General features: G+C 41.0%; 2 protein-coding genes across 2 annotated transcripts; one reads left to right on the top strand and one right to left on the bottom strand.

The window, feature by feature from the left end:
- The first annotated feature begins 26 nt into the window (after positions 1-26).
- On the top strand, positions 27-18,367 carry ZWILCH (zwilch kinetochore protein). The gene is made up of 18 exons (XM_083586604.1): positions 27-188; positions 2,854-2,905; positions 3,648-3,743; positions 3,833-3,948; positions 4,930-5,126; positions 5,637-5,716; positions 6,491-6,661; positions 6,853-6,924; positions 7,430-7,523; positions 7,927-7,979; positions 9,020-9,116; positions 9,286-9,365; positions 12,677-12,833; positions 14,452-14,480; positions 15,148-15,284; positions 16,366-16,461; positions 16,558-16,676; positions 17,748-18,367. The coding sequence occupies exons 1-18, from the start codon at positions 133-135 to the stop codon at positions 17,831-17,833; spliced, it is 1,788 nt and encodes a 595-aa protein (XP_083442730.1). The 5' UTR covers positions 27-132; the 3' UTR covers positions 17,834-18,367.
- Positions 18,368-18,508: 141 nt separating this feature from the next.
- Positions 18,509-27,119, bottom strand: LCTL (lactase like). The gene is given in 11 exon segments (XM_083587136.1): positions 18,509-19,603; positions 20,557-20,590; positions 20,594-20,620; positions 21,796-21,995; positions 22,086-22,212; positions 23,357-23,621; positions 24,716-24,872; positions 24,971-25,007; positions 25,011-25,025; positions 25,903-25,998; positions 26,991-27,119. Coding segments are annotated over 11 exon segments (1,164 nt in total). The 5' UTR covers positions 27,081-27,119; the 3' UTR covers positions 18,509-19,487.
- Between the last annotated feature and the right edge of the window lie 214 nt (positions 27,120-27,333).

Consider the following 27,333-nt stretch of genomic DNA (forward strand, 5'->3'; position numbering starts at 1 on the left):
ATTCCTACCGGAGACTTTTTCGAGGCCGATTTGTAAGGAAGAAGTTCTGGCGCGCAGTTCGTTTGTCGCTCGAGTGAAAGGAAGCGGCGGGAGCTGCTGCACATTTGCGGGAGTAGCCCGGGAGAACCGGCGATGGGCTCCCGGCAGAGGCAGGAGTCGCTCCTTCGGTTCCACAGCCTCCTCCTGCGGTGAGTCAGTGTTTTCCTCTTCACACCTTTTTCCTTTGACTTCTCTCTCCCCCCACTGCCCCTCATGACACGCTGCAAGTGTCTGGAGGGCGGGGTGCCTTCGCCACTTACCTTCACAACAACCCTGTAAGGTAGGGCTGCTGCTGAGTAATAGTTTCCAGCACAAGGAACGCGTGGTGATCTTAGTGCTACTCGTTATGGGGACACTTTGTTCAGTTGTTGTAATTCGCTTTTGCACCATTCGCGAGGAAACAACTATGAAGTCTGCTGGCCAACCACAGTCTCTCGCAGGAGCGAGGAGGAAATGGGGAGAAAGAGAGCTATGTAATGTGCTTCACCTTGGGGGAAAAATAAAGAATTGTCCAGTAGCACTTTAGAGACCAACTAAGTTTGTTCTGGGTATAAGCTTTCGTGTGCATGCACACTTCTTCAGATGCAGTGGTACCTCAGGTTACATACGCTTCAGGTTACATACGCTTCAGGTTACAGACTCCGCTAACCCAGAAATAGTGCTTCAGGTTAAGAACTTTGCTTCAGGATAAGAACAGAAATCGGGCTCCGGCGGCGCGGCAGCAGCAGGAGGCCCCATTAGCTAAAGTGGTGCTTCAGGTTAAGAACAGTTTCAGGTTAAGTACGGACCTCCGGAACGAATTAAGTACGTAACCCGAGGTACCACTGTATACTGAAGTCACCAGACCCATATATATATATATATATATATATATATATATATATGTGTGTGTGTGTGTGTGTGTGTATATATATATATATAGTTGGAGAGTGGGATGGGGTTTTTCTCAGAAGGGTAGTAGGAGAGGGGTGGGTGACTCAATGGGTATGGTAAACCTGTTGACGACTACAGCATTTAGTCCTACAGGAAAAAGCAAGGGATGGTATGCAGGATGACCAAAAATAGCTTTAGCATATGTAATGAGACAAGAATCCAGTATCTCTCTTTGGAGGAAAGGTGGGGGTGCAATAAATAATTGAATGTTCTCATGTCATGCTGTGGTGCATTTCTTTTTTTGTGTGTATAATTTTTAAGTTTTCTATTTTACAATTTAAAATATTCATTAAACAACCTTAAATGTCAGTGACTTCCATTCTTCTCTTTCCATGGTTCAATTTGGATATTGTAAATCCCTGTATATTTTACATAAACTAAACCATTCAGTATTCCATTAATACATTCCTCAAAACTTGTTTACACTGTTGAATTTATCCTAATGCTGGCAACATTTTCAAGTGTGCAGAATTTCCCCCCATATATTCAATAAACATTTTCCAGTCTTCTTTAAACGTATGTTCTTCTTGTTCTTATTCTATATGTTAGGTCCGCACGTTGCACATATTCCATCGGTTTAAGTTGCCATTTTTCTTTAGTTGAGACCTCACTCATTTTCCATTTTGGGGCTACTGCGGTGCATTTCTTAATGTCAAATGGTGCAGAAACTTTGGGTTTTAAAAATAATGAAATATAATGCCCTGGTAACGCATTACGTGTTAAAAATTTGCCTCTTGCAGTTATGGTGCATCTTGCAAGTTAAATAAGGAACAGGTGAATCTGCTCCAGAGTGGTGGTTTTGGGTCAAGCAATGAGAGAGAATTGGAACCTTGAGCTCTCTGGCTAAAGTCCAGCACTAGGACAAGGGTGGAAGAAGAGCAGGCATGGGCAGGTGTCAAGGCTTTGTCTTCATAATCATGCACCAAGGATGATACAGTACACTGTTTAATAAAAATGTATCTATTTATATATTGCTACCAGGTCTGCAACTTATCAAATAAGCTTACAGCATTTAATTTTGTTGCAAGTTCCTTCTGTGGAATGGGCCTTCTGGGATACCTGTGACAGTTCCTTGGAACCTGCAGGTGGTTCCCTAGAAATTAACGTTTGGCTCTTTCTACCTCCTGCTTGCCCCTAATTAACCAAGATACAAGGCACAGGTTGGGGTCAGGCCCACAAAGGGATAAGGCTGTGCAAAACAGGCTTGATTCTTAATCAGTGGGAGCCCACATAATGCTGCCATGAGAACATAAGAAGAACCTGCTGGATCAGGCCAATGACCCATCTAGTCCAATATCCTGGTTTCACAGTGGCCACCCAGATGCCTATGGGGAACCCACAAGCTGAATATGAGCTCAACAGCAATTCTCAGCAACTGGCATTCAGAGGTATTTTGTGGAGGTTCTACCGTGAATGGAGGTAGAACATAGCCATTGTGGCTAGTAGCCGTTGGTAGCCTTATAGATTGCTGGCCCTCACTGCCTCCTGTGGGAGTGAGTTCCATAGTTTAACTGTGCCAAAGGTTTCTTTTTATTTTCTCCTGCAGTGGATGGGTGCCATTCTGGCTTAAGGGAAACTGCAAAATGCTGCACTCGCTTGGGGACACTGTTGGCAAGGAGTCTTGTCCTGAACTTTTAGTAACAGCTTGGCAGGCAAAAATTAAATGGATGTGAGCATTTTTGTACTGCTGCTTAATTAATGTTTAATGATTGGAGGTGGGAGTGGAATAGCAACCTTAGGACAGATGGTGATTTTAGCAGTATTTGTACAGTTTACTGACAGTGTTACCAGAAGATTATTAGGGTTGGCCTGCAAAATATTTCCGTTGAAGTCTGTTCATTAATTCAGAAAACCAAATACTATAAATTACTTATGTTACAGAGTATATGAGGAAGGAAAAAAGAATATCAATCAAGGACCACTTACCTTTGAGGTAAGAATGTATAATTTCTCCCAAAAACACCCATTGTGTTTTACAACAGTAGATGAAAATGTATAGTTCTGCACTTGTGGGGGTCCTAATTTAGATCTACATTCAGAAAAGGAGGAGGAGGAGAAATCTGTGGATTAATCTGATTGACAAACTTTAAAATTGTAGTATTTCTGAATCTGAGAAATTCATCTGATTGATTTGAAATGGCAAATCAACTCATGCTATAAGAACAGCTATTGAGTAAATTTCATTCTGTGCCTTGGAAGTTGAGATGTTGTAACGAACTCTTAACAGTTTTTTTGTAAGGAAAATATAGAGATCTCATTTTTGCCATATCGTAGACCCTTATCTCAAGATTTTTGATGTAGCTTTGGTGCTTTTGCCTTAAAGAGATGCTTCCTTGACATTGATCAGCCTAATTTTTTAAGTATGTGTATGCTGCTATGTAGATTAAGGCTGCAATGTAGTTCAGTAGGAGATAACCTTAATCAAATGTGAAAAGTCCAACTCTGGATCACCACTGAAGAGATGGGGGGGGTATGCCTGTGATCTGGAGATTAGCTTTTAGTCAGGGGAGATGGAAATTGACAGAAGAAAACTCATTCTTAGTGTCACTTCATATAGATTTGCTTCATGTATTGATGCTCTAAATTTATTATAGCGGATAATGTTCCATTCCTCAAGTGTCATTTAAATGCTTCCCAAAGCTGTGCTGCAGAAATTAAACTGTTTGTTCTTCCAGGCTGATGTGCAAGTCTATTTGATTCAGGAAGGATGTATAAATCCCTTGGAGAGCTTCTGGGACAGGAGTGATACAATGTTCATCATGGAGAAAGTAGTATGTTTACTGTCTTTATTTTAAAACAAACATTGAGCTTGCTTTTGTCTGAGTGGTAATCATTCTAACACAATTGCTTATTCTTATAGAGACCTTGTGAAGAAATGCCAGAACTGGAAGAGCAGCAGATAGATGACCCTTCTATTTCTAGGACTTTCCCGAAAGAGAATTCTTCAGCACTTGCTTTACCCCTTCCAAGAGCAAGGTGTGTGAATCCTAATTTTTATATTTTTATTGAAAAGAATGCACTTTCTTAACCACTAACAGAAGACTAATTGTTTATTATGCAAGTCAACTACTGTAATTGAATGTGTAAACTTCTGAGAAATGCTGGAAACAAATGTTTCATGATGGCCTTAGTAGGCAGGCAGCCACCTGTAACTCCTCTAAGAGGAGCCTATGTTAAATTTGCATGAAGATAATAGCTTTTATTACATGTGAGACATAAATTAGCTTTCTTTGATTTGGGATAGCTTGCTATTGCATGCTGAATTGTAAGATCAAACGATCCAGCCCAGAAGCTAGTGGCTTGGTTTGGATTGTCGTAGCTCAACTTCTTAAGATGAGATGTGTACTAGACTTCCCCTGTCAACCCCATCCTTATGCTCCTCTTTCTCGGTGCAATGTGATTAGCCAGGAAGTCTTCAGTTAATCATCATTTCCAATGATGTCTGAACAAGGCAACTGTAATTACATTTCATGGTTTGAAGTTGGTTTAAGATGCTTGCTCATTCTGAATCTGGTAGTCATACCGGTAATTATAGCTTCTCAGTTTGGACATTGCAGGAAACTGCAGTTAATTTAAGATGTGCCACAGCATGCCAGCAAAAAGGAAGAAGGGTTGAGCCAGGAACAGAGCAGATGTTCCTTCCTATCAAGTCAGGCACCTGCAGTTTTGATGTTTCATCACCTGCTGAAAACAGTTCTGCTTCGCTAAGCATTTTCATAGAATTAATTTGAGTCAGTGTTTATCATTTATTCTGTACTCTGTGGCGTTTTAATGCTTTTATTGTACACCACCGTTGTGTTTTCTTAGGATAGCACGTGCATTTCTTGGTTTATTAACTGAAGAGGTTATCTTCTAAATCAGGCCACTGTGGCATAGAAAGGAATTAAGCATTATCCCCCTCATAATACACTCCTGACAGTTATTGAACATTTCTGATGTCTTTAAGTTTGTTTCCAGGCAGTTGATTTCATTCTACACAATGTCTCAAAATCCAAATATGGCCCACCCCAACATAAACGAGTCAGCACCGCTTCCTCCACTGTGGGTGCGATGTGATCACTCCGACCCCAAACAAACTGTCTGGCTAGGAGCTGAACCTTTCTGCACTGGAAACAAGATTACAGGGATCCATCTATATACAGTTACCTGCAATGGTAAGATTTTCCCTGGATACCTTACTTGTCAGCAACCTCTTCAACCCCCTCGTTGTTGTTTTTTAGTCTTTAAAGTGCATTTCTGGTCCATAATCAAAGTCTTAGTTTCATCACCTCTAGTCCCGAAGATGTTTTTCAGAAAGTGGTTGTTGACTATATTGGTTAATACAGCATGTAGTACAGTAAACAAGTTGGGTTTTTCTTAATTCAGGTGGTATTACCTGGAAAAGTACCTATTTAATCTTGATGGTCGGGGGGGGGGGTGTACTTTACTTGCTGTTTTAAAGAGATGTGGACAAGCGGGTGTGTATTACTGGTTGCCAGTAATAATTTTTGTCTTGGAGAAACCCATAATCTAGATTCTTTTCATAGCTTCTCAATGTTGGGAGAGGCAGTAGGATACTGATATGAGGGGAATCTTCTGATGCAAGCAAATTCCAAGAGGAAACTGACATGTTGTTCTTCAAAAGTTAGAAATTGTCTACTAAATTCAGGTGTTTTTTTATTCAGGTCCAATATCAAATAAAAATTATTCAGCAGACTTGCAAGAACTAAAAGATACTCACAGAATGAGGAATCACTCTTCTGACGTAGGTTTCTCTAGTTTATTATTATTATTATTATTATTATTATTATTATTCACACCTATACAAATATTGGAACTACTTTAATTTTCAAATGCACACAACTGGTGAAACCTCAAGTCCCTTACTGCCTAGACCCCTAAAATACTGATATTTAGTCTTAGGACATGGCCTCTGTAGGGCTAGAGCCTAAACAATCTGGGTCTAGTTCTTGTATGGGATTTTTATGTTAACCACTTTTTAATTCGGTGTTTGTCTTCTTCTAAACTATGGGTGACATCCAATGTTAGATAAGCTTCCTTACCTGCCCCCCCAGGTTCCTTCTCCCTCAGAAATATGCTCTGGAAGGTCACCTTTGCAACAGCATTCTGCAACTGTAAACTGTTAATTCTAGTTAACGGCCTCGGCCCAGTATACCTGAAGCAGCATCTCCACCCAATCGTTCAGCCCGGACACTGAGGTCCAGCGCCAAGGGCCTTCTGGTGGCTCCCTCACTGTGAGAAGTGAGGTTACAGGGAACCAGGCAGAGGGCCTTCTTGCTAGTGGCACCTGCCCTGTGGAATGCCCTCCCATCAGATGTCAAGGAAATAAACAACTATCTGACTTTTAGAAGACATCTGAAGGCAGCCCTGTTTAGGGAAGTTTTTAATGTCTGATGTTTTATTCTGTTTTTAGTGTTTTGTTGGGAGTTGCCCAGAATGGCCAGGGAAACCCAGCCAGTTGGGCAGGGTATAAATAATTTTATTATTATCATTATCATTATCATTATTATCATTATAGTTGACAATAAAGGGTTTTGCCCGTTACAAGTTGCTTGAAACTACTTCATTAGACTCCCTCTCACTGGAGGACACCCTTATTCCATTGGAGAGAAATATATTCGCTGATTTTTCTTGGAACTCTGTAAAGAAGATGGTGGAGGCCCCTCCCCTGACTTCTACTGCCACACTGGTAAGGAAATCACTTCTCTTAACATATTATTGTAGCAGAGTAAAACTGTGCTGACTTAACTATGAATAGTGTAAACTGACAAACTAATGTTAGGTAGTTTAACTAGTGATAGTGCATTAAATGATTTATTAGTCTTCCTGGGCTCTAGCAAGGATCCACATCAAGAATTATGCTTTTTTTTGAACTTTCAGAAGATTCAGATGGCAACTGGGAGCCCCTTGAGTTCTGTGTATGAACTGAATAGGGAACTGCAGTTCCTTCTTGTAAGTATAGCTATGAAAATCGCATTTCAGAAGAGAACTATTGGCCATATAGTAACAAGGATGGTTGTGCGGTTTTAAACAGCTGCCTTAAATCAAATTAATATTTGTAAGAATACTTCAAATTTTAAAAAAATGTTTTGATAGTCAGCTCACTCAGTAAAGATCATGGTAGTTCGAGTGGTAATTCTTTTCTTTTCTTTCTTAAGAAATGGAACAAAGTATGAAGTCCCAAGTGCAATCCTAAGCGCACTTACCAAGGAGTAAGGTCAATGATCTCAGTGGGTCTTGTCTGATTAAACATAACTGATTCTTAGTTGGACCCATATCCTACCCTGAGTACATTTTTTTGGCAGAATTTACACATGTTTTTTCTAGAGACGGATCCACTATACATTTAAAACAGTGGTTCCCCCAAAAATAAACTTAACTCCTGTGTACTCTACCATAACCAATACAAAGCTCTTGAATAGTGATCTTTTTGTTTTGTTTACACGGCGCTGTCAAGAGTTTGGCTGAGAGCTTGAAGACTGGCATGGCTGACTGGCCTAAACTTGTGGGGGGGAAACCAGCTGTTGAACTAGTACAGAAACTTTTGAAAGGTAACTTTGTAGTATTCTGGAAATGTTTGCTGTGAAAAGCTGGACATGACCATAGCTCAGTTGTAGAGCATTTGTTTTGCATACAGAAGGTCCCATGTTCAAACTATGACATTTGCAGGTAGAGCTGGGAATGCCCTCTACCTGAAACCCTGGCGAGCCTCTGCCAGTCAGTGTAGACAATACTGAGCTAGATAGACCCAATTGTCAGACTTGTCGTAAGGCAACTTCTTGTGCTTCCAATAGAAGTAGAGGTAAATTTGTTGTGCTCAGTAAATGTCCATTGCAGCCAAACTTTTTAGCAAAACTATTTGCATTACATCAATGGTATTTGCATTATGTATTGATACTCTGCTATGTGTACCTTGCCAATAGATCTGTACTGTCATCCTCTCTCCCACTTTAGATTTAAAGGACATGATGGACGGTTTGAAGATGCCAAACAGTAGTGATGCTGAGGTATTCAGAGCTGTGAAATTTTTCATTGTTCATCATTGCCAGGGCAGTTTCAATCTGTAGTTGCTGGATATGTGTTGGCTGTTCATTGTTTGGTAACATGATTTTATGCCTCATAGGTGTGTATAGGAGGGACTGTGCTATTCAAACTCTCTTCCAGTGCAACTGCTTTTTGTTACTTTTTAAACTTAAATACCTTTATATTTATAAAATACTGAAGCAGTCCCTTGTTATGGTTGGGTCATATCCTGTTGCAATTCAGATTGGCACCGGCCACTTCCATTTATTTATTTAAAAGTGCTCACTAAGTGGTGTGCAATTATTTTTAAATGTCATTTAAAATGCAGACTAAATAAGATAAAAGAGCAATATAAAAGCATATAAAACATACAATAGGAATTGGGGGATTCGAACACATAAAACAAGAGTCTGATCTTCTGGGTCAAGAAAAGCCTGGGCAAAAAGATGTCTCTACAAGACATCAGAAGCATATGATGGCTGCTGCTCTCACATGGGGCAAACAGAAAAAGGCATGCCACCGAATGGGCAGTGGCAGAAATGCATGTTTTCAGGTCACCACCCTATGGTAAAAATATAATAGAGCGTGATGCAATGAGTAGAATTTCTCCAGATGATCAAAGTTACCTTACAGGTCTATATTGGGGCAGTTTCTCAGGTCCTGGGGTGCACTAGTGCAGCTCATTTCAGTGATGGGGACCTATTAAACTAGTCTAACACAGAGTCTGATGGGTTTGGGGTGGCATGTCTGCTCCTGTTGATTCCCTTTGTTCAGCCTTCTCCAACCTGGTGCCATTACCAACCTAACATTGTGTGATCCAAAGGAACTCTTCCATATTTAACTATTTGACCTTTTTATTTGCTACTGCTCTTGGTTAAAAAAAGGTGTAGTGTTTTTTGCTTTTTTATTGTAAATGCACAGTGATAGATTTATTTGAAGAGCAACATATAAATAACTAAAATAATATTAAATCCATGCCTTTATTTTGAAGGATGATTTTAAAAATTATTTTCCGAATCTCCAGGATGACACTGCTGCAGTTTATGGCACCATGAAAACTCATTTTAGCAGGAGAAGAGACATTGATTTTGTTGAGCAGTTCTGGTCTAAAATATGGAAGAGTAAGTATGCTTCTAGATGACCCTAGGTATCTTTTATTTTAAGATTTTTAGCCTGTAAGAGAAATGGCTGAAGGTTTATGCACTGTCCTGTTTATTTGTTTGTTTTTCATTTGAGCCACTTTTAATTAACACTGGTTTTATTTAATGCTTTGCTCCCCCTCCCCCAAAGATGTTACTTCATATGAAGAATTGGTGAAGTGTTTCACATTGATAATGAAAGCTCTCCAGCATGGTGAATTGAAGACCTGGGTATGTAATGATTAATAAAGCTTACATCTTGGGCAAACCAATCCTATCTAGGGATGGTCAGACTTCAAGCTTGTGGGATCTGCTTTTTTCCTGTAATCCTGCTGTCTGCAAACTGGAACCATGTGCAAAGTACTGTCTTAGAAAGTGGAGCAGGTATATCCTTAGAGTTAAGGAACAGGGCATACGTTGGTGCCCAGGAATTTGTTTTCAATGCCAGAACCTGAGCTCGTTTTTGTTCTGTTGAAAAATCCATTCCTCCAGCCCACCACTTTCTTTGTTTCGTTTTGGAAAACAAGAAGGTTTTTCTATTGTTCACCAAGAATTTCATTCCCAATTGTTAATCTACTGCAAATCTCCCAGAGATCTACCAGTAGATCCCAGTCCACCTTCTGACCACCCCTGCTGTATAGTAATTATGTTACTGGGAAGTAGGCAGGGAGACAAGATGCACAGCTACTAGGCTAGCTGAGCAGCTGAGGTATCCTGGGAGTATTTGGTCTGGGACTGGGATGGGGAGAAGCACAACCAGATAGCTAAAAAAATGACTAGCTCCCTCGGCATTCCTTGGTGCTACAGTCCACCAATCGGGCTGCTTTGGAGAGGATGCCTACATTGCAGCCATTTTTCATGCTGGGCTTCCACCAAATCTTGTAAACCCCCTGCCAGAGGAACTACAATATAGGATTGTTCCCTTAAGTCAGCAGTGGCTAACCTTTTTCAGGCCGAGGACCTCATTGACCCTTAGCCAGCTCTCCAGGGGGCTACCTGCTAAAGTGGGTGGGAAATAAATACCTTTTTAATTAAATGCTGAGTACATAGATTAGAATCCCTCTTTCCCTTGCCTCTGGCTCATTGTATTTTAATTCCTTCCATATTGATGTGAGTCTTTTTTTAAAGCACTTCTTGTCAATTCTCTCACCTCAGATTTAAGAGAAGGGGGGGCCGGTTTGCTTTGTTTTTAAACCAGCTGCTCTGGAATTACAGAAGTAAAGTCTCAAGACAAAGAAAACTCGAGGGGGGAAATAGAGAAGGTGGTTTTGGTTTTGGATTTACCTTGATGAATCTCCAAAGGAGCACAGGAATATTGTTCTTAAAATATTGGACAGAGTTGCAGAGGAACTTCTCCTTGCTGGGCAGACAAAGCAAAAGAAATCTCCCCCGCTGCCCCAAACCGGCACCTCTTTACAACACAACTGCAGGTGCACCTCTCTGGCAGATCTCATTTTCAATTTGAGTTGGTGTTCACTAGAACTTGGACCAAAGTTTGTTTTTTACTGCCAGGACTCAGCTCACAAACAGGTTGACGTAACTAATGCCTAGAAACCATAGATTAAGTGATATGTTTTTTCTTTACTTGCTGAGTAACTGTAAGCAGTCTTGTATAGCCCTTGCAGAATTCCTATCAAAGCAGTTTCCATGTTATTTTAAGGCAGCTGCAGCTTCTACAAAAGTAAATGGCTTATTGGAGCTCTCTTTACACCTTCCTAATGAATCAGCCTCAAGGCAAAAGCAAACAGAAGGTGCTAAAGATCCTTCCAAAGACCATGAACAATCTGCTCACCCTTAGTCTTCATCTCAGCTTATGGAGTCTTGATCGTGAAATGACAGTGCTCCCCGCAAAGTCACGCAGGAGGCTTCTGGGACAAAGTTCTAGTTTGATATAATTGGCACTGAACGGAGCATATCCAGTGAATTTACTTTGTTTTTTTTAAGGACTAGGCTCGTGCTAGGGAATGTGCTGCATATTGAGGAGTCTTGAGTCACTGCCTGGTTGCCTGGCAGCAATTTCTAGTTGCCAGTGGTGACCAGGAAACTTCTTTATGGCAGGTGTGCTTCCAGCCCCTAAGAGGAATGCTTTAGTTCAGCCAGTCCTATTCAGGCTTTGTGAGTGCGGGTAGGGGCAGGCAGAGTTTCACGGAGAATAAATAGACCACCTATTTTTCCCCCCCACCCCTATGATACCTTTCCCAGCTGTGCTGACGATAAGATAATGCATCCATATGGTATATCTCTGCCCGATTCTCTGAAATAACACTGCCAGTCAAAATTAGGCAACAGTGGGTGAGACAGACAAACAGCCTGTTGTGGTAAAAAGCAGCTTCTTATATTCTCAGTGGGCTCTGTTTTAAGGCTGGTACCCATGAAACCAAGCATCTGAAACCTAAGTAGCCAGCATGGTGGGAGGGTTCTGGAGAATGGGAAAGAGAAAATCTGTGTTTTCCTTTCCTTGCTCCTGAAATACAGTGCAGAGAAGGTAGGTGGGCTTTTTAATTTCATGTCATACACCTGCCCCCACCTTAATCCCTTTCTGTCAGGTTACTAACTATCTTAGGGGTTTGCAGAGGCCAGTTTTCTCCCCCACCCCACAATTTCCCTTTATTTGTTGTTTTTTAGTCATGTCCAACTCTTCGTGAGCCCATGGACCAGAGCACGCCAGGCACTCCTGTCTTCCACTGCCTCCCGCAGTTTGGTCAAACTCATGCTGGTAGCTTTGAGAACACTGCCCAACCATCTCGTCCTCTGTCGTCCCCTTCTCCTTGTGCCCTCCATCTTTCCCAACATCAGGGTCTTTTCCAGGGAATCTTCTCTTCTCATGAGGTGGCCAAAGTATTGGAGCCTCAGCTTCAGGATCTGTCCTTCCAGTGAGCACTCAGGGCTGATTTCCTTCAGCATGGATAGGTTTGATCTTCTTGCAGTCCATGGGACTCTCAAGAGTCTCCTCCAGCACCATAATTCGAAAGCATCAATTCTTCGGCGATCAGCCTTCTTTATGGTCCAGCTCTCACTTCCATACATCACTACTGGGAAAACCATAACTTTAACTATAATTATACCCCTCAATATTCCATAAATGCTGGAAACTTGCATGTCATGCTCTCTGTGAATTTAATAATAATAAATTAATTTACAAACTATTGTATTTCTTTGTACCCAGGGCAGGGGTTGCTCTGCAGATGTTGCTGGGTTACAACAAATCTGACAATTTGCGGTGCTGGTTGGGTCTGATGGGAGTTGTAGTCCACTAACATCTGGAGGGCACTATATAGGCCCAACTATGAAACCACTATTATTACTTTTGAGTGACCCTGCTTTATTTCCAAACTAAGAGGTATTCTACTACCTGACTTTGCCTAATTGAGGGAATGAGTATCAGTGAATGTATTTGGTTGAATGATTAGGGATGAACTGACTCGTATAGCCTTCAGAAATGGGCTCTCTTAAAACTACTCATTGTGCTGTAATTGTACTTCACTATATCTTATCAGTAGACAGGATGTGTACATTTATTTATACGGATTATGTCTCTGTAGGTTCATCAAGGAAGTAACAGCTTACTGAGCAAACTGATTAAGCAATCTTATAATGGAAGCATAGAATCACTTTCTCTTAGTGGAGATACTCCAATTCAAATGCTCCTAGAAATTGGTGTGGATAAGATGAAGAGAGATTATGTTAGCTATTTTGTAGGTAAGTCTGTTTTGCACAGCCATCATGATATTGGGTGACTGCGTCCAAACAATCCATCACTTTTGAAATCAATCTCTTTCAATTAAAAAATCTAGACGGGCATGTCATGAAAAAGGATTTGAAGTTCTATTGGGCAAATTACTTAATTACATGTTAGGACTGTTTCCATGAATGCTACTTTTGGATATAAACCAACAAAAGTGACTGTCTTACTCAACAAACTATCAGCTGAGTTTTCCAGATGGTCCTTGTCCTTACGTTGCTTTTCTACATTATCTTCACATAATATTTAGAAGATTTCTCTTTTAAAAAGACTTATTTTGGGGGGGGGTTGCAGATAATTTTTTAGGAGCAGAAAGTGTTCATAAGTCCCTTTCAGTGGGAATGGTGGAATATAAATAAATGAATGAGGAGGAGGTTTGCATTTAAAACAAAGTACAAAGAAGAGAGAAGAGAGAGAATCGTTAGAGATCCATTGGAAGGGGGTACAATGATGAGTACCGTTTATGTACAAACTAAGTTTTCAATATTGCCTTCAGCACATTTATTAAATCACCTCCCATACAGAGAGCTATTGACCCAAATGTTTGGCTTTATTACACTATTATGTCTTACTGTCCTTGTTTGTTTTGGAAGCCATCCAGAGTGGCTGGGGTAACAGTCAGATGGGCGGCATATAATTAATACATTATTATTATTATTATTATTATTATTATTATTACTACTACTACTACTACTACTACTACTACTACTACTAATGAAATATGAATGTGTGCCAAGATTTAAGGGAAACTTTGCAAAAAAAATCTAATGTTCCTTCCCATATTTGTTAATAACATGCAATTTATGCACTAGAATCTTACAGATGGAATTTATTATTTTCCCCAACTAAAATTAGCATTATATTAGCATATTTAGCAACTAAAATTATTGGTTGAACCAACATTTTTGCCACTGTACATCTGTCTTTTTATATGTGTTACTAGGCAATAGTTTTAGTACCAATTTCCTTCTACATTGTTTACATACCTTAATGACTCTCTGATTGCACTTGGTGGTCTAGACTCATAGTCATGCTCCTAGATCCATTTATTCAGGGGTTATTTTGCTGACCTAATTGATATTATCAATACATTGTATATAGCAGTGCCACTAAGACAGGAGCCTTCTGCTGCCTGTAAATATTAGTGGTTGCAAAACTGCCCTCTTTTAAAAAAAGTTTTCTGAACCACTCTTCAATAAAAAATAATCCCAGAGTGGGGTACAATATAATAAGCACAATAAAGCATAAATTATATTAGCAAATAGAACTTTTAAACAGCAACAAAACACAGAGATCCAGTAGAATTCTCCAGTAAGAAGTCAACCAAATGCTGGGATAAAAAAAAAAGTGTTTTTAATTTGTTAAGAAGTTAAAACTCTGCTGTGGCCAACTTGCAAGGTCTCTTACTCATCTGGGTTTCATCTCAAGTTTTCTCATTAGTCTTGGGTTCTTTGCAGAGCAAACTTGGAGGAAGGCTTGTGACTTTCTGTGTAATATCCCCATTCGGTTTTTTTATATAAATGAAAATTTCCCTTGTATTTAAAATTATGCTAAGTAGAACTATCTTTGTTTCAGGCAAGGAATTTGCAACCCGTACTCACTTGGTAAGAGACTTCCAATTTTCCTCTGTTCAAAACAGTAGTCAGTGACTGGCCCAGCCTGCACAGTGCTAGTTCTACTCTGAGTAAACCAACTGGAATTAATGGACCTATGTTAGTCATTTCCATCCATTTCAATGGGTCTGCTCTGAGCAGAACTAGCATTTGATACAACTTGCTGATCTTGGCTATTTTGTTTCCCCTTGTGCTTTATCAAGAAGCAGTAAACCATAATCCCCGGATTAGCATAGTTTCCAAACAGGAGATGGTGGTTTGTTTCATTCCCAACAGACTATAGTCAGTGAGCCAAAAACAAATGTTGCTTATAGTTCAGGGGTTTAAGGGAGTGGGGCAGACCATGATCCCTAGTTTGGACAGAACACTAGGCCAAGAATCATGGTTTGTTTCCACATGATAACGGGGGGAGCAAAGCACCTGTTCACAGTAAACCATTAACTATGGTTTACTATGATGAGCAAACTAGACCTTTTATGAGCGGAACTGCAGCAATTCTTTTGGCTTAGTCTTTCTTGAGTAAAGTAGGGGTGAGCACTGTCTTGCAGGTATTGAAGTATTTGCATTGCATTCTGTCTTAACCCAGCAACTTATATATATTTGGTGTCTCTCTTAAAAGCTATTGGTTTTTGTTCTTTGCCGCCTCTTTGTCTTAAAGGACTACTTCATGTCAACTTCAGTAGATCTGCAGGAGCAGGTTCAGCGCATCCAGAAACTCCACCATATGCTAGAGATCGTGGACAATTGTGTAGAACTTCTTAAACTTGAGCAAGAGAACCTCATCTTCTTGACACAGTAATTGTTTACCAGCAAATCTCAATAGCAAGGACAAGTGAATTCTCTGGAATACCGATATGTGGAAAGGGAAAATAGCCATCTTAATTGAGGGTGGAGACTGTAATCCCAATCCCCACTATGGATGGGGTAGAAATAAATAATAATAATAATAATAATAATAATAATAATAATAATAATAATACCCTTCTTTTATTTTCCTGTGTATCATAGTGTGTACTGCTGCTAACTCCTTTCTCCATTTGTAAGTGGTTTTAAGAGAAGTGCAGCTTTCACAAAAATACAATTTGGGGACAAATATATAATAATGATTGGATTATTGAGCTCTTACTCTTGGACACCCAAGTTGCTGTGTGTCAAGTTTTTGGCCATAGAATATACTTCTAAGGGGGAGGGGAGTACTGTTTAATTCTTAACAGCTAAGCTCTAAATCAGTGGCTACCAATTTTTTTTCATGCCACCAACACCATGTTTACATAAATTAATACCCAGTGCCGCCTACTCTATAAAAACCATTATTCGGAATAGTGGCTTGTACAACCTACTAAGGAAGATAACAGCACAATAAAATTCAAAACAATAACAATTAATTGCACATTTATTCAAAATCCAATAAAACGATTTAGTTCAGTTAATTCAACTATATTGAGGATACCAGCTTTTCAAAGTCTGGTGACCATTTACGCTTCCGCTGGCCCCCTGCTGCCCCCTTGCCTTTTAGCGCCCTCTAGAGGACAGTACTAGCCACTTTGAGAACCACAGCTCTAAATTAAAGTGTCTCTCTGCTCCTATTTAAGAAATCAAAAATCACTTGAAGGGATTTTGCTATTTCCTGTAAAGGCCCCTCAGTTTTTCAGCATGAATGAGCTCTTTGCACAACTCCTGTTCACTCTGGCACTTATGAAAATACCTTCCAAATAGGTTGTGCTTTGCCTGAGTGTATCTCATACCTTTTTGCCAGCTGATCACTGTAAAGATTAAGGATGTGGCTGGTTTGGAATTACTTTGTAGGGATCAATAGTTAACATTCCCTGGGTATCTCTTCAGGGTGCTGATATTCAAAAAAATTCTCTTTTCCTAGGTCCTGTATAAATTACTACAAGGAAAACCCCCTGAATGAAAATAATGTATTTCAGCTACCAGTCAGGACAACTTTTGTGAAGGAGTTCTACCAAAAGTAAGCTAGGCCTCAGTATTTGAACCCTGGAATTTAAATTTATAAGATAAGCGTTAACTTATCTTATAATTGGCTTTCTTCTTGACTGTCCTTCAGTGCGAATCCTCAAGTATGGAGAGTGGAAATCAGCAGTGGGCAAGGAGAGAAAAAAGTGAAAACAATATGGCAACTGAGCACCACAGTGCCAGCTGAACACATGAACTCAAGCAGTGTAGGTGAGTGGGTCTCTATGATCTGAATTTCAGTGTTTGTATTTGCTTCTTTGTCCCTCCGCACTCTGCCTCCTTCCACTTCCTGTAGCCTGCCTTGTAAATGTCTTATTATTGGGAATCATATTTTCCAGTACTGGAGCTGATGGCAGACTGGTGATTGCCAATGCATATGCATCTTACATCTGGTTTAAATGGGTAGACCTGAGGCATGTGTGAAGGCTTGCATATCAGCAAGGGAGAGGCTATTTATATGTACGAGAGATCACTGATTACAGTTCCTTTTGGCCTCCAAAAATGAAGGGAATTTCTGGGGTGTAGCTTACAGGAGTGTCGGTTTCTAGAAAGAGAAGAAGATGGGTTTCTTCTATGAAGTATGTGTGTGATACTGAGGAAAGGTAAACAACAAGGGCGCTGGCTTAAATAACTCCCCAAACTAGTTTGTAGAGAGGCATTATAGTTTTTCAGTGAGTTTGGAAACAAGTTCCTTATTGGTTACAGTCAGGGCCATGCAGCTGATGGGTTGATTAATTTTGATGGCTTTGCTTTGAGGTCTTCAGAAAGGGAGAAATACCACCTTTCCACTTCCAGCTATGGTTGATGTAGTGGAGGTCAGATGTTAAGATGAAGGTTAGCACCAGAATGTAGATGTCAGATCCAGATTTCATCCCAAACTGTTCAGAGATTCTCTGAAAAAACATTGGATGTTTTGCTACTGGAAAGAACATCCTAGGTAAACCAGATCTCCACATTCTACCTAGGGACTATGTGTTTTTGTCTAAGATCCTGTGGATGGGCTTCTGTCCTCTTTTTCTGTGCAAGAAAGTGTTCCATGTCAGTGAGTTTCCGGGTTTCTTGAATTGCATAGTTCAGCTTATTCCTTCACTGTGGGAGCTTCAAACCTGAGAAAGTTTCTCCCCCCCCCCCCCATGGAAAACACAGAAGCCTTCACTTTTACTTAACCAGAAAAAGCTTAATGGATAAGTCCAATGTTTTGCTCTTAACACCCAGTGTAGCACCTCATGATCCACTTGTTGTGGTTTCTCTACCTGTCACCACTTTTCTTTGGTCTTGCAGGTCTTCTGGATGATACTGAAGATGGTGGCAGTAAAGAAATGTCTTTTATTACCTTCACCGACTGCTCTCAGGTGTACTTTACATAAAATATTGGCAGTATTTCCTGTTCTTCCCATAAGAACCTAGGGCATCTAACGATAGCCAAATATAAAATCTACATAAGACAGTTATTAAAACCAATATAATAGTAAAAATGCAGTTGAGCAGATAGCAGGAGGAAGATCTATTTTGCATGCAGAAAGTTTTGAGAGAGATTACTGCTAATCAGTATAGATAATGCTGAGCTAGATGGATCAATAATCTGACCCCAGAACCAGGCAGCTTTCTGTGTTCCTGAAATTTAGTAGTCGCAGGCCTCTTGACACTGAAATTGTGCTTATGTCTAGTAACCGCCAATAGATCCATTGAAGATTTGTAGATAGTACTGAGATAGTACATTCTGACTCTATATAAGACAACTTCCTTATGTTTAGGGAAGCTTTTAGTGCCTGATGTTTTAATGTATTTTTAATCTTTTATTGGAAGCCCTCCACCAGAGTGGCTGGGGAAACCCAGCCAGATGGGCAGGGTAGAAATAATAAATAAATGATGGTGATGATGTTCCTGATAAGTGGACTGTTGGACTCCACTCCAGCTTTGTACCAAAGTCAATACACGAAGCAGAGCTGCAGCCTTAAAGTTTAAGGTTTATTCTTTGCTCCTGGTAAACATTTATGTAGTGTCTACAGTGTGCCAGAAGTTAATATACTCATTTGTCCACAATACTTGGAATTTATGTTAGGTAGATGGGACTGAGAGGAAGTGAGGAGGGTTGTGGGCTAGCAAAGGAAAAGTGGGGATGTCGGGGAGAGTGGCAGTGAAAAATGAGGTAGTGAGGACTGTATTGAAAAGCAAGACACTTCTATTGACAGGTAACCTACTTAAAAAAATGCTCATTTTAGCTATTGAGTAACCCTGAACCAGTTGACACCTCATTCTCTATAATTCAAATAACATTTTCTTAATGAAAGCCTCAGCAAAGGGTTGTAATTTTGCTAAATTAATCAGAAAAGACTTTAGGCTGGTGGATCCCAGTGTTTGTTGCACTTTTCAAATTTTACATCATTCCAGAAGCCTATCACAGGATTGGACCACAAGTATTGTCCTGATCTCTAAGAAAGGTTTAAAAACAACAACCCAACAACTGTCATCCAATCAGTCTAATTGATGTTAAAATTCAAGCCAAGTTCTTTCTTTTACAAGCTGAAATTTTGGGCAGCAGCAAGTGAGGTTTAGTGTGGGATTTTCAACATTGAACTCTTCTTGGATATTATTTATATATTCCAGAAGGGCCATTTTTATGTAGCCTTTCTTAATTTTTGAAGGCCACTTTTTACTTCAGAAGCAGACAAATGATATGCTAAATTCCTCTCCTAATTTAGATCAGAGATTGCTGTGCCTAGTTAAGTCCCACAGCATAGTCTGAAGGCACATGATGCAGCCACCTTGCCAAAGGTGCTTGAGTTCCATATTGGAAAAAAGATAGGTTATGAATGTCAAATAAAAATTTGCTACTTTGTTATAAAGTGTTCTCACTGAATTAATGGGTACAGCTATTTCGCTCGCGATTGACCCAAAGGAAGTGTTGATTTAAAAGATGACTGATAAAGTCAGCAAAAAGATGAACTTTGGTTAGCCAATAGATGGAGAAGTAAATGGGTAGGAACATTTTTCAAATGAAGATGTTTTATGAAAAGCTTGTTAATGATGTTTCCTGAGTAGAATCAGCAGCAGAACAGCACTTATGAGAATGCAGAGAGTGAAAACTGTTGGCACAACAATCTCAGTCACCATTTCCAAATGAGTTGTCAAAGGCTCTGAAATTTGAGGAAAGAGTGGGGGCTAGATAAGTACAGCTGTGCATTTTCATCAAAAACTACTTTTGAGCAGCATTGCTGTCATTCTGCACTAAGTTAGAATTATGAGCAAATGTCAACAACTCCCATAAGAACTTTGAAACAAAAGGAAGCCCAATTCTAGATTCCTGTCTTTCCCCCTTTTAACAGAATCTACAAGCATGTTAATGCTCAGATGATAACAAAAATGGGTTGTGCCCATTACTGTGAATTAGTCCGAGTATATTAGCAACAGTATTCTGCTGTTACTCTTAATTTTTAAAGAAAGGGAAAGAAAGAGTTGTCAATCTTTGAAGCAGCTTCACCATTTGCCATTCTGGTGCACACATAGCAGAGCATCCTCTCCCCCATCACTACTAATTATCCTCAAGCCGTGCCTGCTCAGTGCTGGGAGGCAGCTTCCATAGTGCTGTGTGATGTGTCTCTAGCGAGGAAAAAATGTTACACCAAGACGGCTGCACCCATGACTTTTTCTGTACTAGCCCTTAAAGGTAAGAGTGCACAACCACAATCATTCTACATTGTATTTCCCTACTTGACTTAAGAGACTTAAGACTCTCTTAAACATATGTTATAATTTCTGAAGTGAGCAAAGTTCTAATGGCAAAACTGAAACTTAAGTGTATTGATCTATATTACTGCTACAACTCAGACTTTGTGATCTGGAAGAAGGTAAACGGCGTTTCCGTGTGCTGCGCTGGTGCTGGCTCGCCAGAGCAGCTTCGTCACGCTGGCCACGTGACCCGGAAGTGTCTCCAGACAGCGCTGGCCCCCGGCCTCTTAAGTGAGATGGGCGCACAACCCTAGAGTCGGACACGACTGGCCCATATGGGCAGGGGTACCTTTACCTTTACTGCTACAACTCAGTCTTTGTGATCTGGAAGAATAATCATTGGGCAGTTCAAACGAGTTACCTGCACTAAGGAGTTGGTTCATGACTGAGCAGACTTAAGTGGCCTTCTGGTGCCAGTTCTCCACCTGCCAAATCAAATTGCTGTTAGCTATAAAGTAATAGAGCTGGAAAGGAGCAGTGTGCTCTTTAAAGATTAGTCCACATCAATGTGCTATAAAAAAACACCTGCTAGGTGAGGAACTAACTACTGTGCTTGAAGGAAACCAGTGTTCGAAACTCCCATTGTTCTAGGCTCATTTTGCGACTGGGAATTTCAATAGTGCAAGCAATTTCTGAGCATGGGGCACAGTACCGCACTTAAGATTCCAGATTAAAACTGCCACTGCTGGTGCTGAGGGTGTGGGAGGAGAAATTCCTCCCTGCTCAACTTCCAAGAAATCACCACAGCATCAGGCAAACTAAAAGGTTATGCCTCTCAGCCGGCCTTATAGAAAGGCACCGTTTTGAGGGACCCTTATAAGAATATTAGGGGGGCAGGCAGGGGACGTAAGGCTTTGTTTTTTGCAGTCTTCAGATGAGGACTAGACCATGTGAAAAATGAGTAAAAGGTTTTAGCTGCAGTTCATTTTCAGCTTTGTATTCTTGTTATAAAAAAGTGTTCCTAGACATTCCATTGCTGCATCCATAACCTAGGTTTAAGGTGCCATTTAGCTCCTAGCTTTCATATCTCAGTTTCTAACACTGAAGGAAACCATGAGTGCAGAGAATAACCAGCATGGATGGAGGTCTACAAAGGTTTTGGACTACAAATTCCACCATCCTCATCCTGCATGGAATGTCAGGAAATGTAGTCCAAAAGTCTGGAGTGTACAACATTGGCTCTCCCTGCTGTGATGTGTGAAAAGGCAATACTCAAGGCTGCTCTCCATTGTGATACAGGGAAACGTTCTTAGTCTGCCCAAGTGAGGGATGGGGAACTGTTGGCCCTCTGGGTGTTTGCTGGGACTCCAGCTCTTACATACGACAATTGGCCATGCTGGCTGGGGCTGATGGGAGTCCCAACAAAAAACCAAAGTTAAGCAGATGAAGTTCCCTACATCACACTGGAGAGCAGCCTTGAGACTTCATTCTTTTTGGAACATAAAAGGTTTTTTGTTTGATCCAGCAGTGCTCTTATGCTCTTTCCTTAGAAAGAAACATGGTTGCCAAACTCCAAGCCAAGTGATGCTTGTTTGATGCTTCAGATCTGATCAATTTTGCCTTTCCCCATGAAGCAAAAATTAGCAGAAAGTGGCCTTACCTCCCTTGGGTTAGGAAATCCATGTGCTTCAACTATTGCCTTATAATAGTGAACTGAAGCTTTTGGGTACCGAGGTTTGTTCTGATATTGAAAGTCAACATAGTAGAGTCCAAATCTCTCAGAATAACCTTGTTCCCATTCGAATTTATCCAGTAGAGACCAGACAGTGTAACCTTGTATGTTAACACCATCCTTAGTAGCTAAAAGAAAGGACCACATGGTTTTGTTAAGTGTGAGACTTGATACCTGTTCTTGATTTGCTTTACGTGATTATTTGACTTAAACTTCACCTTTTAGCATCTCATTAATATACCCCTTAAGATAATTGATTCTCCATTCATCACACAGCTGAGCGTACAGTAGCTTTTCTGAAATGCCATTCTCAGTCACATAAATGAGTGGGTTTCCATATTGTGCCTATAAACAAAAAGAGAAAGTCTTCATTGATATGTATATCAAAGGCAGAGCTGCCCTTGTTCCAAGAGCCATGGGTACATTTTGCTGCACTGAAATTGGAGCTGGGTTCCTAAGGCAACAAAAACCAACAGCCAACGTACATATTTTAAGGGTAGCTGGAGTGATCCAAGATAATTCAAATATTTGTGGTTATAGAATGCAGTGCTAGTATGTTAAAAGGCTGGAAACTATTTGATTGCAAGTTCTGTTGAGCACTGGAGCCCAAACCAACACATACCCATGGGGTCTCCTTTAAACCCTTGTTTGATACAATGGCACTTCTAGCTGCAGCTAGTTCCAGTTAAGGTTTATTAAAAACCCAGGGATAGTGAACCTGTGGCCATGTAGACGTTGGACTAGCTTCCATCAGTTTTAGCTAGCACACAGCTAAGGATAATGGGAGTTGTATTCCTAAGAACACTCGGAGGGCAGGGATTCTCCATCCCTGGTGTAAACCAAATGTCATGCCTGTATGCATTCATCCATTGTTTGGTAGTTAGCTTTCACATAAAAGACCCCTGACCATTTGGTCCAGTCATGACCGACTCTGGGGTTGACCGCTCATCTCGCTCTATAGGCCGAGGGAGCCAGCGTTTGTCCACAGACAGCTTCCGGGTCATGTGGCCAGCATGACTAAGCCGCTTCTGGCGAACCGCGAGAGCAGCGCACGGAAATGAACTGCTAGGTTGGCAGGAGGTGGGACCAAGCAATGGGAGCTCACCCCGTCGCAGGGATTTGAACCGCCAACCTTCTGATCGGCAAGTCCTAGGCTCTGTGGTTCAACCCACAGCGCCACCTGCATCCCTAGCTTTCACATAGGTATATGTAATTTCTTGATTTCATCACACTGGATAACTTGCAGCTGACTCTAGGGAGCTCTTTCAGTTGAAAAGCATTGCGTTTATCTTGATAGAAAAGTTGTTTTTAGTGACCTGGTGATTCTTGTTCTCTGATGCAAATCAGTTGATGCTGGAGGTCATACATGCACATGTGAACCAGCAAAAGACAAACTCTGATGTGCTTATAATGTTTTACAGTGCTCCCAACTTGATAGAATAACACACATCTTGCAAAAAGGAAGACTCTTTAAGGAAGCACACATTACCTTGATAAAGTTGAGTAGTCTTCGGAAGCCCCAAGGCACAGCATATACCCACTGGGACCCTACATTTGGCCACTTGGGATCCACCAATTCAATCAAATCTCTGTCAGTGAAATAACTTAGCTCTTCCGACGGATAGTTCTTTTGTGAAATGTAATGGGTGGTGAAATGGCTTATTCCTAGGAAGTCTGCTGCACCCTTAATGTAGCTCTTCTCTTGTGCTGAGAAAACTGGCAGTCTTGATGCCAGTCCTTGCTTGGCACTTTTTCTACCTTTCAAGGCAAGCATGAAGAAGGAAAAGCAGTCTGTGTAGGTATGTGTAGGACTGAAGCTTTCTTACCTTTGCCTGTTTTAGAAAGAGCACATATGCTGGCTACAACATCCAAGCAGTGAAGCTCTCTTTAGCAGTCTCTGGCTGTATTTCTGTAATCATTAATGCCTCAATTAGACCCTCTTCCTGATTACAGTGGGATAAGCTCAATAGAAGTGCATTAGGTTGTAGCCAATGCCAATCCTATTCAGAGTTGAAATTATGAAATGAAGTGATATTAATGGATGCAATACAGCTCATTGCATCCACGCCAACTGTATCTCTAGTAGTTGGTGCCTGGGACCGATAGGAAAAGAAGAGCCAACACAGTTTAGTCCCCATCTTCCTCCCTGCTGTCTTCTGCAAGGGCAGAATGGAGACCAAGGAGGAAGAAGCTGGCAAAGCCACTCCATGTAATGAGGCAGGCAGGTGGGGGAGTGGCCTGTTCATCTTAATGGACCAGGCTCCACTGCTGTATATTCATTGCATTTATGTCCCACCTTGTCCTCCAGGCAGTTCAAGGTGGTGTGCAAGGTTCTCCCCCTCCTCAAGCCCCACAACAACCCTGTGAGGTAAGCTAGGCTGAGAGGCAGTGGGTAGTCCAGGGTCAGCAGTGAGCTTCCTGGCCATGTGGGGATTTGCACCCTGGTTTAGGTCCTAGTCTGATACTGTAGCCACTGTATCACACTACCCTCAAGGTGGTTTGCAAATACTTTAAAAGAAACAAAAGACTAATTATAATAAGGCAGTGTTATTATGACTGCTTGGTCTCTTCAGGAGCAGATGGCATGAGCTCCTTCACCAGGATGCCTCTCTTGCCTTGGCTGCCATCAGAAACACTGGTTAAAGCAGCAGCAAATTTGGTATGAGAATCATTAAAGGGGTAAAATAGTTGGATTTGGAGAAAAAGGTCCGGGTTTCTATTTGGTTCACCTGTCACTGTAGGAACCTCCCAATTGGTAGTTAACACTGAGCTTAAATACATCACATGGGCAAGCCTCCCAAAATTCACTTTGTGAAAATAAGTAAGGTAAAAAGTGAACCAGTGTGACTTACCAGTGTAATCCTTCATAATTTCAGGGTAGTCTCCATGGTAAATTGGGTTGGCAAACCATCCCGGAGAAAACTGCAGGTACCTCTCAGCTGCTTCTGTATCTTTCTTTTTGCTTAAATCTATAGGTTCGCCCCAGGTGCTAGTTAACAGCAACAGTGCCTTAAAAGAGAAGGGACAGTGCTGCAGTTATTCTCTAGCCTCTAGGACTCATACCTCCAAATAGCTGTTTATTTATAGCAGCTCTGCTTATTACCTCTCTGTTCCCCGCGCCATTTCTTGTTGTAAGAATGTCACACCTCTGCATGAGCCTTTGGTGAAAAGAAGCAGCTCTGCTAAGGTCTGAGTCTATATCAGGGATGTTATATTTGCAAGCACAGGTGGGAATATAGTATCCTCCAGAAGTTGCTGGAGCTACTTGTTGGCATTCATCTGTCTCAAGAGACAATGAAAGAGAACACCTTTGGGGATAAAGTCAAACTGTTTTGAGAGTTACAGCTCTATGGCTGTAGAGACTGGTTTGGGAGAGACATGTTTTATTTTAGGTGGGGCAGATGAAGGCAAAGATGGGCAAAGCTGTGAGCCAGACAAAGGATTAGACAAATTCTACCCATGGCTACTAGTCATGATGGCTGTATTGTGCCTCTGAATACCAGTATATATACATACATAATTTTTTTTGGTAAGCCACCTTTCAACAGTTCAAACAAAAGTAGTCAAGAAATTTTTTTAAAAACCATTAAAACACACAAAACCAAACTGAACAATTTCTACATAAATCCCAACAGGATCTAACATAAAGATACAAAAGACCAGCAGCAACAATATCCCAGTCCAAGAGTCTGTTCAGCAGTCTCAACTTTTGTAGCTGAGTCAGCCAGGGCCCCCATCCTCCCAGGCCAAGTAGGAAAAGGCCTGCAAGGCAGGGAGCAGATCTTCTGGGACTCACAGCGAAGTTGGTAGGAATTGCAAGCAGGGATAGCGCCTTTGCATTCATGTCCCAGAGATACCAAGCTGGCCACTGTGAAAACGGGACACTCTGATCTAACAAGGCTCTTGGGTGTGTTTATAAATGTGACTGGAATGATATGAAGTTGAGGAGAAGGGGGAAAGTGGTGTCTTCACTGTTCTGGTCACACAGGAATCCAATACTAACATGAATTGGATTCAGTGTTCTGCCCATCTTACCTTAATTATATGATGCGCTGCTTTGTAAGCTCCATCCGAGCCTAGTTTGAGGCCTGGCGCATGCTGTCCTGTCTCATAGCCTTCCACTGCGATTGCCTGGAAACACAACATTTGTTTCACTTAGGGTGCAGAGGCAGGGAAAGTACATAAGAACTGGCACTGTCAAATTAAACTGCGCCCTGGCCAGTAATTGGCCACATAGCCCACACACAATATGTTTTCGCTTCTCTATATAACATTCTGCATATTTACTCTGAAGGAAAGCTCCACTGTATTCACTTAGCTTTAATCACATATATATGTGCTTAAGACTGCAGCCTTTACATTGGGAAACTCGTCACCTCCGAGCCTGTGATGTTATAGCTTTAGGGTTTCAGGGTTTCCTGCAGAGAAAAAGTACTGCAGGTTAATGGCTTAAGATGGTCTCTTTGCAACTGTAAGGAATACACGTAAGTGGTGGCCATGGGAATTACATGAGATATGCAGAAGGGAAGCTATTCCTTTCCCCTTCCCTGGCTGAAGGTGGTATCAAGGTCTTTGTGTTTGAAAGAGAACAAAGAACAGGCAGTGTTGAAGTGGGATTGGAAGAGGCATAAAGGAATGGTTTGAGGGGGAAGCAAGATCTGTGGAGACCTTTCACCTTCAGCTCAGCCTGTATGCATGTACAAATAAAGCCATGTATCACAAAGACCACCACAAGCTTCCAGTGATCATTCTAAGGAAACCATAACCCAAGAGACCATATGCCCAGAGACCTCTGCGATCGCTTAGCGCTCAGAGATTGAGGTGCACTTAACAACTATGCATCTATAATCTTTGAGTCCTAGTGAAATATTAACCTTATTTATTTATTTAAAAAAGCCACAAACTTCTTCACACTCAGAAAACTTGATGCCACAATGTTTAAGCTCTCCTCTGTCTCCAAGCTCTGGCCATTATGCCCCATATTGCTGTCAGAGAAACCTCCATCCTTGCTGCTACGGCACTGCACTGGTTGTGTGGATCTTTGGATCCTTGTCTTAAGTTTCAGTGTTATACAGATGTTTGGCTTTAACGTAGCATTCTTTCTGGATGAAGTTGGCACTTACCATGGGGTTGTTAAAAGTAATCCAGTGCTTCACCCGGTCCCGAAAACTCTCAAAACACAAATCTGCATAATCCTTAAAATAACTTGCCATGCTCGCATTCTGCCACCCTCCGTGTTTTTCTTGAAGTACCTGCATGTGTGCAAGAAATTTTTTAATCGCTAAAAGTTTTGAAAGTGTCCAACATTCTCTCTTGATTTAATAAATGCAAGATTAATACAGTGGTACCTCAGGTTACATACGCTTCAGGTTACATATGCTTCAGGTTACACACTCCACTAACCCAGAAATAGTGCTTCAGGTTAAGAAGTTTGCTTCAGGATGAGAAGAGAAATCACATAGCGGC

This window comes from Podarcis filfolensis (genome assembly GCF_964270895.1).
Source record: "Podarcis filfolensis genome assembly, chromosome: 14".
In the NCBI taxonomy this organism is placed as follows: domain Eukaryota; kingdom Metazoa; phylum Chordata; class Lepidosauria; order Squamata; family Lacertidae; genus Podarcis; species Podarcis filfolensis.